Source organism: Rhagoletis zephyria, unplaced genomic scaffold (assembly GCF_001687245.7).
Source record: "Rhagoletis zephyria isolate East Lansing unplaced genomic scaffold, Rhagoletis_zephyria_1.1 Rzeph_scaffold_06766, whole genome shotgun sequence".
In the NCBI taxonomy this organism is placed as follows: domain Eukaryota; kingdom Metazoa; phylum Arthropoda; class Insecta; order Diptera; family Tephritidae; genus Rhagoletis; species Rhagoletis zephyria.
The window spans coordinates 1-10,950 of record NW_016163849.1 but is presented as its reverse complement, the minus strand read 5'-3'; the positions used below and the strand labels follow the sequence as shown (position 1 = coordinate 10,950).

The window sequence follows — 10,950 nt, the reverse complement described above, 5'->3', positions numbered from 1 at the left end:
GGCTAGAAAGTTTGATCAACCGTAAGGTCATTGTCCAACCCCACTACAAGAGACGATAAAGTGGAAATATCTTTCGATAACCGGGTTCGTCGGACCCGAAGCGATGTGCAAGCTATTTAAGCCGGAAGTTTACGCTGCATCATGCGGTAGACAGAGCCAAACGTCGAGTGGTCAGAAGGCTGCTCAAACTCGAAACACATACTCCCTCCCGCTTCCTCGAAAAATTGGATTCAGTGGGAGTAGACTACCTCACAAAGGTCCTCAATGGTACTCTTTATCATTCCCGAAGTGTGGAAAATAGAGAGAGTCGTATAGGCCTATAACTCTTATTTCCCCGGGAGCGAAGACCCTACAGGCCTTGATACTCACCTACTTTACGTATCACCTGCCCCCCCGCCGAGGCACCAACATGGCTTCCGTAAAAAGCACAGCACATCCACAGCACTTAACGCCATAAACTCTCGGATAACAGTGCCCTTAACAGAACTAGCCTCTGGAGAACAATTCTGATAGCGCTGGATCTGTCAAATGTGTTTGACACCGCCAGCCACTCCATGCTACTAAAAGAGAGTGAGGCTTCCGCTCTCCCACAGGAACTCAAACGGTGGTCTGCGAATTATCTGAGTGGTCGACATTCGTCAGTCATTTTTCAAGATAAAATGACGAGGCCACGAAAAATTAATTAAAGGTTTCCAGAGAGAGGTGTCCTTTCCCCGGTCTGTTTAATTTTACATTTCGAACCACCAATACCTCATACATATGCTGACAATTGCTCGATAATGACGTCCGACAATGGAATTGATGACGAGTGACACTCACCCCTATTAAATCCTCGGAAACATTTTTCATCACCTGGGCGGAAGTGGTCAGAGTACAGCTGGGGGGTCATGTCGATGCCGAACAAATTACGGAATAACCTTCGACAGCCTGCGCTCTTTTTCATAAATGTACATTTACGTTCTTTGTACATTTACGTTCTTTGCGTAAAATTTTCGACACGGCAGCGCATTTAACTTTTGAGCAATATGGCAGGGCTGCCAGCTGTCAAATTTAGCTGTCACTTAGCCATTTTCCACATTTTCCACATTTGTCTGCTTTTTCTGATGTCCATTGAAAAATATATATCTTCGGATCCAAGGCATTGTTCATGTATATTTGCTGCTTTGTTAAAAAAATAAACAATTAACATAGCAACGATAATCGGCGCAAGACGGGAGAGAATGAATGCGCAGTTCCATACACCATCATTCGGAGACGAGATAGTATTTGATTTGCCAGACAACGAAACCGATTGCAGAACTACTATTGCTAGCGTTCAAGGTGGTGCAGGAAGTTCCACCGTGCCAAATAAATCCACACATCAACAACAGAAAGCAGGAGTTTTTCCGCCGCAGCCGTTAGAGGTGTGTATTTAATTGAATATACATATGTATGTATACCTTGTGCAGTAAAAACGTATCAAATCTTACCACAATGTGACGAAGGAATTGCTTAGCGAGGAGCTTAAAAACAGCGCCACGGCAAATGTATTTTTTCGATTATAAATTGTTAAAATCAGCAGACGGCCTTGTGCAAATTATAACTAATATGCCTTGCTCAAGCGGGAGACATTTGCATTATGAAATACCGCCAGGTATTAGTGCATTTTTTTATTGAAACGCACAGGACCGAATTAACCCACGACAGTCGGGTCTACGTAACCGGAACGACCCAGATTTATATCTGGCCAAGGACTGTCACTCCAGCAACACTCCCCAAAAAGTCTTTGGGGAATTTGTATGCTGCTACAACAACAACAACAACAACGAGTGCAAACAATGCAACTACAATTTAAATGAAATGTAATGCGAATTAGGTAATTATTGCTATAAGCGCATACATAACAATTTATATGTACGTACACACCGTTAAAGCATTCGATTACAATGGATAATCAATTGTACTTTAAAATCAATGGGACTTAGGTGGAGCCTAAGGTGTGAGGGAACAGAATATTTTAGGTTGTAGGCTACCAATGTTTCTACATCCAATTGCCATACATCCATTGTGCATAACATTAATATTGAAGTCGATTTTTAATATATATGTTTATTAGCTATTAGCCGGCGCGGAAACCGCATGACGATTATATCCAATTGCAATTATATATATATATATATATATATATATATATGTGTAGCACACGCATTAGTTTTACAGCTCTGCATATGTGTATATACATACATATGTGTGGGGACTGGGGGCCTTATCGCAAATCAGTTTTTATTGAAATGACGCTGTCATAGCGCTGTGGCCGACACATTGTGTTTAATATTAGTTTGCTTAGCAAGAGGGCATTTGCGTTGACAATAGTCAGTCTAAATAGCAGATGAAGAAGCTTTTAGTGAGTGTATCAGCTAGTAAAGGGAATACTAAAATACTTATTTTGATTCCGAATTGAACACTGCTTTATTTTTTTTTTTTATCTTTATTGCTATTTTCCAGTCAAAAAGAATTCGTAACATGGATGTGTCTACGGACGAGTACCACAGCGCCAATGATGAATCTTTCGCGAATACTGCGTATGCAGTATCTCCCCCGAAAAGCGCTCAATCCACACCAACAGCCACACTCGCAGCACGCAAGCAGCTAACCCCAACTGCGACAAACGCCAATGAGCCCGCCAAACCGCTATCGGCATATGGACTCTTCTTTCGCGACACTGTAAGCGCAATAAAACAACAAAATCCAAACTGTACTTTTCAGGAGCTATCAAGAATCGTATTGTCAATGTGGGAGGCACTGGATGCTAGCCATAAGAATGTGTACAGCAAGAAACATGAAGCAGCTATGAATGAGTATATAAAACAAATGCGCATATATCAGCAGCAGCAGGAGGAACAGCAACAACAGCAGCAACAGCAACAGCAACTGCAACAACAACAATTGACTACAAGTGTAAATGCAACACCAACACCCGCTCTGCAGACCAAACCGGCCGTCTTTACAATTTCGCGTTTCAATACGGATGGCAATAGTAATGCAAATTACAACAATGTTACAACCAATAACGACGTAGTGGCAAATGCAACTCAGCCACAGTTGCAGGCTCAAGCACCGACACAGATCGCCACCAATACCGCCACTAGCACCACAACCACAGCTAATGCACCAACGCAGCCCCAAATACAATTGCTTAGTGAAGCTGGTGCAGTGCAAAAATGTACCCGTGAGAATTGTAATAAACGCGCTATTATAAATCCCGATTGGGAAGATGAATATTGTAGTAATGAGTGCGTTGTAATTCACTGTCGCAATGTGTTCAATGCCTGGGTGCAATCGAATTTGGAATCACGAAAGCAATAACAGCGGGCCTATTGGGGAGGGGCTGCTGCTGCTGGTAAAAAATAAGGCATGCATACATCGGGCGGATTTTTTTGTTGTGTTAGCAGCTTTTAGGGGGAGGCGGTTTAGGCTACGATGGTGGTTGAAATATTTGTGTCATATTTAGTATATGAATGAGCAATATGCATTTCCGCCTACAACAGCATTGTTTACATACACTATTGCTGTGTTTATCAGTCATTAAGCTTGCACAGACATTGTTGAGCTCATAAGAAACTTAGACGATAACATATTTGTAGCAGCGGCGAAAGCGAAATGAATAACCACAATGTACGCTGTTGGTCGTACTGTGTATTTCGAAATACGACAAGATACTTGGAATCAGATGTTTACGCGTGTTGAAGTCAGCTGAAAACGGGCCATACATTAAGCATACGTGCTCTATATTTTCATTTAAAATTTTACCCATAGATTTAAACTAAAATAAGGTCATCAGGCAGGTTCTGCAATTCACTTCCAGAGTGAATTTCAACCCCATTAAATTTTAATTCAAAGTGAGAATTGTAGAACCTGCCTGTATTATTGCTATAGCGCACTATTTGTTTTTTATTAACGGTACTTACAAGCAATCTGTAACATCTCGTGTGCATATTTGAAATAAAAAAACGAATGTTAATATGTAATTTGTTATTTTAAAGTTTTATTAATACATTTCATGTTTTTCTTGCAATATTTGTATTTCATTGAAAAAAGCAAAAACATTTTATGTTATATTAATTTTAATATTAATGTACATACATATATTTCATAGCATAATACAAGTAACGTACACACATATAAATTTGTGAAATTCTTAATTTTTGCTATTCTGCAGCCAGCCAATATATCAATATCCTTGCACATCGATTCAATTGTGAATCAACTGACATATTCAAAAAAAAAAACAAAAGCGTTCAAATAAGTTCAGAAACTCAATAAAAATATAATATCTAACTGCTTAAAACTAAAATTCCATGTTTTGCTGTACTTTGTAAAATTAAGTCATTCTCGCAGTATCCGTGAAAAAATGTATGTTGAGCTTACGAAGATAAGTGCTTTTACATATGTATGTACATACATATATGCTGATGTACATATACGGATGTACGCATATGCTTTGGGAGTGAGTATAAAACCCAATGCATTTAATATTTTACAAGATGCAGATACAGATTATAAACTAGATTAGAGGTAAACACACATAATTCAATGTAAATACGAGTATACTATGCGTTTAAATGCTTAAAAAAGCGATATTGCATTCGAAATAAATGAAGATCATCAATATTTCAAAAAAAAAACGGTTTGTATTTCAACAAAATCGAATTGCATTGATGTAAAATGTAAAATGCCAAGTACATATGCATTTGTCTCATATTTTACGCTATCAAAATATATGTATTTGCTATTACTTTTCAACACCACTTGTATTGCATGAACTAATAATTTAAACAGCTTTAAGCGTTTCTTTATTTTTCGTGGCACAAACAAATTAGGTAAATAAAACAAGAATTGCACGCTATGTATGAGCAAAAATTTAATAATTATTTTTGGTATTTAGAAGACTTGCTTGTTGAAGAAGTAAGCGCGGGAGGCAAAAAAAAAGAGAGTTGTTGCTTACGCTTAAATTAAAGAACTTAAAGCATACATTTAAGTGGCTTGTATGTATGCATACTATATATTGGACTGCCCTTTCTACAAAAAAGAAACGAAGCATTTATTTGTAAATAATATCACGAAAGTACGCATTCAATCTATACTTCTAAAACATTCTTTTCGAACGGTCGATATTTGCTTTTGATTTTCGACAAAATCTACGGGGGCATTGACTGCAATCAAGTGCCTATATTCTTTAGAAAACATTTTTTATTTTCTAAATTTTCATGCTAACCGCTGTGTTTACTCAGCTATTATGGATATTAATATTTGCATTTATTTTTTAAAGGGACTTTTTGCACGAGGAGGAGGAATTTTTGCAGCGGCAAACGCTACTATGTATTTATATGATTATTTTTTTTTGTATTTTAAATAACGCGTTTTCTTTGCAACAAAGTACTATTTTTTATGTTTATATATTTACGTAGATAGTAATGCCATGTATGTATGCCTGTATATGGATATTTTTCTTTGCTATTCGCGCCTACAACTGTTTACTGCCTTGCTTTGATTACTGTTTCGAGGTTCATCTACTAAAATTTGAGATTATTGACAATTATAGTTTTTTCTTTAATTTCTCTATTAACGATTTTCAATGTTGTTGCATCTGTCCATTAACAGTCATTTTACTTTCTTATTGACTAGAGTGGTTATTTCGCTCAAAGCTTTCAGAGTTCGGAAGTATCCTCCATCAAGTTTTTGTTGCAGCAATATCCTCCCTCTTGTGGTGAGCTGGGAAATGAGATTAAATTTTGTTGATAAGTTTTTCTTAATATGTGACATTGCCTAACATAGTATAGCTTAACATGACTGAACGTAACAAAAAATAATATAGCATAGCATAAAGAAGTGCTTAAGTTGACTTAAAGAAAAAAATATGAAATGGAAAGATTTTTAATTACTTATTTTTAATCACTACAGCAAATAGCATTTTGTGATACTTCTTCTGTGTCTAATTTAAGAAATAAACTTGTTTAAGGTAAATTTTATAGAAACTCACAAAGTCGGACTCAAGCACTTTTTCTAACATTTTCTGTTAGGAAATCTCCCACCTTAATGCTGGTTAAGTTCTCGCTGAATTGCACTCCTCTCCTCCCTCTACTCAATAATTTGCAATTCGTTGATATCCATATCGGAAGTCTCCTTACAAAAAGTACTCGAACGCTCCAATTTCGTTTCGACACGTGGCTGCTGCTGCTGCTCATTGGCTTGTTGCGATGGTGGTGATGTCGCCTTGACGACACCGTTGCCACCGCCACCGCCGCCGCCGCGACCAGTCGCTGACGTGGACGTATCGATGAACAATTCGATTTTCTGCTTGACCGCATGCGCTGCCTTCAACACACCATTGGTGGCGTTAATGATTTTGTTTTTATTATTCAAATTTACCATCTGATTTGCACTATTGTTGTTGCTATGGTTTTTGTTGCTCACTTGTATGTGATTTGTGGATTTCTTTAGTTGCAGCGAGTTGGGCCGGCGTGTGGGTATATTGGAAGGCAGCGAATTGCGTATGTAGTTGGCATTTGCCGTCGCTGTGACGGCGGTGTGTGAAGCGGAACGCATTGGTCCGGTGTGCTGATGGTGGTTGTTTTGTTGTTGTTGTTGTTTTTGTTGGTTTTTGGTGGGTGCGGGGACGGCGTTTGTATTGTTGCTCCGTTCATCACCGGAGCTATTGGCGGCTTGTTGCAACTGTTGTAATTTGTTTTTCTCGGCGCGCCGAGCGAGTATCTCACGCGATTTGGCGGACAAGAAGCTGTGACGCGCGCCACCACTTCCCTGTTGTGCGCCAGCTGTGCCCTGTGCAGACGTTTGGCCCGGCATCGATATCGAACCATTCTTGAACATATCGCGCGATGAGTGTGTGGATGATACAGAGGACAGACGACTAGCCGCTGATTTGGTTGTAGTCACCGATGATGGGCTCGAACCGGTTGATTTTATATTTTGCTGTTGCAAATGTTTTGGCGGCTTGTTGCCGATGCTGGCGGCACGCGCCGACTTTACAATGCCATTGGGCGCTTTGCCGTTTTGCAACTTGCCACCGACAGCTGCCAACTGTTTGCCGCTGTTTCCAATGAGCGGATTCGAACGCGACAGCTTGTTTACGCTAGCGAGTGACTCCTGCGAGATCGCCTTATTCGTAATCACTGAACTTTTCATGCTGTCCGCAAGCGAATCACCGCCACGATCCGAAAAACGGTCAGCATTGTCGGTGGTTTTGAGACGCATATTACGGCCGCGCCGAGATGGCGATGCCAAGCTGTCAAGCGACATGTTAATGGATTTGCGTCCAATCTGGTTGGCAGTCTTACGCGCTGCCGGACTGGAAGTGCGCGAACTATCACTGGATGAGATCTGGCGGCCTTTGCCCTTGCCGGTGGCCGGTATGCTGGAACTGGTGGCGCTACGCACTGGACCGCCGCCAAAGCCGGCTGGTGCGTGTACTTTGCGCGGCTCCAAGTAGCGCGGTCGTACATCAGACAAGCGCGGCGCTGCTTTCTTGTTGGAATCGCTCTTCGTTTCAGCGCTTGTGGGTTTTGGTGCCGGAGCGGGCGCAGCTGCGGCTGCTTTATTAATGGGCATTGGCGCCTCCGATTGCGTGCGACGATGCGTGTTTACGCTGTTGCGCTCGGAAGTGGTGGCGCTCTGCGAGCTTGCGCGCAGCGTTTGAGGCACATGAACGCGCGTGTTCGATTTGAGAATTTTACCTGCGAAAAAAAATATAATTTACCACAATCTATTTAGAGGCAAGTTTATTGTAGCATTCACTTACTTGTGCCCTCGCGTAGATCGTTATTGGCCTGCACACCGCGTTCGGTGGTCTGCACATTGCCCGCATCCTGTGTTTGCGTCGCCTTGTACAGTTGCGTATCTTGCGCCATGGCGCGCTTCGAATGCGCCTGTATTGCCAACTTCACCTGATAGAGATCCTGATTGCGCGTGCTGCCACTAAAAGTGAACGCCTTTGAGACCTGCTTGTTGCGCTTCAGGTCCATTGGTTCGGTAAGACGCGCCAATGTTTGTATCTTTTTACGCAAATCGAGATCCATGCGCTGCCAAGCAGTCACGCGCATGGCGAGCGAACACTGCCGTATAAGACACTGCTCGACGGCGGACAGTATGGCGCTCACCAAACGTATATACTCGGCATCCCAATCCAAGTCCTCCTCCTGCAAGCCCTGCAACTCCTTTGCCAGCTCACCCAGATTAGCCGGCATTTGTATGACTTTCGCCTGCAACACGGTATTGAGGCGTGTCACACGCTGATAACTGCGACATGCCTGATCTGGTGTGAGCGATGATGCTGTGCGCAAGAGTACGCTCTCCAGTCGCGGTATGTGACAGCTGCGATCGTGACCGAGCGAGAGGAATGAGTCGCTCGCTATGAGGCTGGCAAAGTGATCGGCAATGTAGGTGTAGGCGGCATCAAGTATGTTTCGTACGAGGTTCTCACAAATACCACCCCAGCGGTAGGTTGCCAACTGCGTCAGCAAATTATCACAGTCGAGCACTGTGTCCAACACGCTCTCCGACGTCTGTAGGGTAAGATAAAGAATTGTGTTTCATTTATTTGGCAAATTGGGAGATACATTTAGCGAACATTTATTGAATAGGTTAACATGATGATAAGGAAAATGCAGCACCTCTTCGCCGTGCCACTACATAACTCATAATTGTTGGTACTAGCGATCACTGATCGCAGACCAAGATAAGATCGGTGGGAGAACTCAAACAATGCAATACAATTGTTTGTTTATCGCACACAGTTTCGGCGACGATTGCGTATTTCGGCTGAACAGTTTTATCATCAGCGATGCAAACATCAAGCCCAGAACGTATGTAACAACACTTAATCTAAACGCTGCAAGCGATAAGATAAGAGTTTCTGCGAAATTGATTAAATTGCATTAAATTTAATAGCAAAACACAAATTCGCAAATTAAAAAATAGCTCAAGGTTTCGTAAATTAAATCAAATTAAACGCTAAAATGATTTTTGAATTTTCGGCTCGTTGGTTGATCGATGGGCGAGCGAGCTTATGACTCGAATTGGCCCAGCGGCTTAGGAAAATTGGCATTGTGTAGAAATTTGGGAATAGTACGATCATAGAGTATGTATTGGTTTTAATGGTCCTCTGCCTTCACTTTTCATTGTGGTACCGGCGTTTCGTGCTACGCTCCAAACAAATTTGCAGCATTCTGGGCGACTACTTCCCTCAAACAAAGCTTGTGTACACTATTGTCTTGCGTGGGATCTCAATTCTATCTGACGAAAATGGTGGGTAGGCACTGTAACCAAAGGTAATCATCAATTACCCCCTCTGCATAGTTGTGAGTCAGCAAAAAACGGATCGATGGAGCTAACTTCCACAATTTTCCATCAGATCAAAGCAAGAAATTGGACTAATTACCGCGTGGTGCAATCAGTCTACAAGGTTTGAATGCAATTCCATTATTTCTACAGGATTAGTAACCACCATAAGCACATTATTCATCTGGTGCTCCATATTAAGCCTTCAGTTTAACTTAGGCGACAGAAAGATTACCAAAGGCTTTGAAATCGAGGATAAAGGAAGGGAAGCCAGATTGAAACATGCTTTCGTATTGATCTCATTCAAAGAAAATCGAAGACACACCTCTTTAACTGAGGTAAGTTCATGAGTAAAAGAAAGTCCAAGAAAATTTATATGGACAGATATGGTTTTGATCTAAGATATAATGCCAAAGGTTTTCATAGGACAATTAATAGTAGGCATCATTCGGTGATAGAAAAAACCTGAGTAAAAATGGACTGAGGACTCATAACAGGGTCCAACCGGGTATTGAGTCTTAGAGAGAGTGGAGCTAGGCTAGGTAGGACTATTTGAAATAACTGAAGACTAGGTCCCTACTCATATCTGGGCGAATTTCCTTCGATGTTATGAGCTCACTTGGGTAGCTACTTTTCCAATCCCTTGGTTGGCGCTATGAACATTGCCAAACTGATCTCAGTTCCCCTGGAAGATCTCTGAAAGATTTTATTTAAATGATGTTGTACATTTTCTAGTTATGCAATGCTCTTGGAACTACGACTAGAGATGGGCACGGCACAAAAATTTCAATCCCGTTCCCGCCCATCCCGAAATTAAATTTTTAAGTCCCGAGCCCGCCCATCCGGACGTTTTTAAGAATTATAGCGCTGGTCCCGTGGGTCCAAAATCAATCACTAAGAATACATAATTCACATCCAGCCTTATCATGAGTTTAATCTTCCAAAAACCGGTTTACTTTTCAATTTTTGTTTCCATGGTTTTACTATGGCCGGATGACAAATTTTCAGGTGAATTTTTTTCAGGCGAAACTCAGGATAAGGCAGATTTCTTTCAAATTTATTTTAAATAATAAAAAATCTGGCATCTTCCGGTTATTTTATTGTTTGCCTTGCTTTTCCTTTTCGTGTCAATAAAACATAAAAAAGTGATTGTTTCATAAAATGTTTTTAAGGAAGATTATCTGAATTTGTGGAGGTGGCGGGCTTTATCGGGAGTGTCGGGAAAGGATTTTATTCTCGTCGCGCACGCAAAATTTTTGAAGACCTTCTCGATACCGCGCATCCCGGCCATTTTGAAATCAGTACCATGGGTGCCGCGCGCTCTCTACCGCGCATCTCTAACTACGACTATGCTACGATGAGTTTTCCCATAGTCTTATGGGATATATGACAATTAGGCTGAGGACCATGCGAGTCCTTCCGATCTTATTGGCATGTAAACTCAATCTACTACAACAGACAACTTAAAGTAGTTGCCAATAATAAATGAAATTCGTAAAAGAATCTCCAATAAACTTACCATATAGGCGACAATTTGCTGGCGACAGCGCCCCAGTATATCCGCTGGAAGCTGAGCAAATTGACGAGTTGGCCAAACCTTCATGTAGTGGCGGCAAG

General features: G+C 41.3%; 2 protein-coding genes across 2 annotated transcripts; one reads left to right on the top strand and one right to left on the bottom strand.

The window, feature by feature from the left end:
• Nucleotides 1-1,017: 1,017 nt before the first annotated feature.
• Nucleotides 1,018-3,799, top strand: LOC108373516 (TOX high mobility group box family member 4). Its single transcript, XM_017629409.1, has 2 exons — nucleotides 1,018-1,403; nucleotides 2,485-3,799. The coding sequence occupies exons 1-2, from the start codon at nucleotides 1,221-1,223 to the stop codon at nucleotides 3,343-3,345; spliced, it is 1,044 nt and encodes a 347-aa protein (XP_017484898.1). The 5' UTR covers nucleotides 1,018-1,220; the 3' UTR covers nucleotides 3,346-3,799.
• Nucleotides 3,800-5,050: 1,251 nt separating this feature from the next.
• LOC108373514 (GATA zinc finger domain-containing protein 14-like) lies at nucleotides 5,051-10,945 on the bottom strand (the record flags this gene model as incomplete). Its single annotated transcript, XM_017629408.1, has 4 exons — nucleotides 5,051-5,751; nucleotides 6,072-7,730; nucleotides 7,796-8,558; nucleotides 10,853-10,945. Coding segments are annotated over 3 exons (2,469 nt in total), but the record flags the coding sequence as incomplete, so codon positions are not given.
• Nucleotides 10,946-10,950: the final 5 nt, after the last annotated feature.

Bases quoted from the DNA above. Each gene is read 5' to 3' on its own strand.
- LOC108373516 (XM_017629409.1), top strand. From the start codon at position 1,221: ATGAATGCGCAGTTCCATACACCATCATTCGGAGACGAGATAGTATTT. The intron at 1,404-2,484 runs GTGTGTATTTAA...GCTATTTTCCAG, and splicing joins TTCCGCCGCAGCCGTTAGAG to TCAAAAAGAATTCGTAACAT.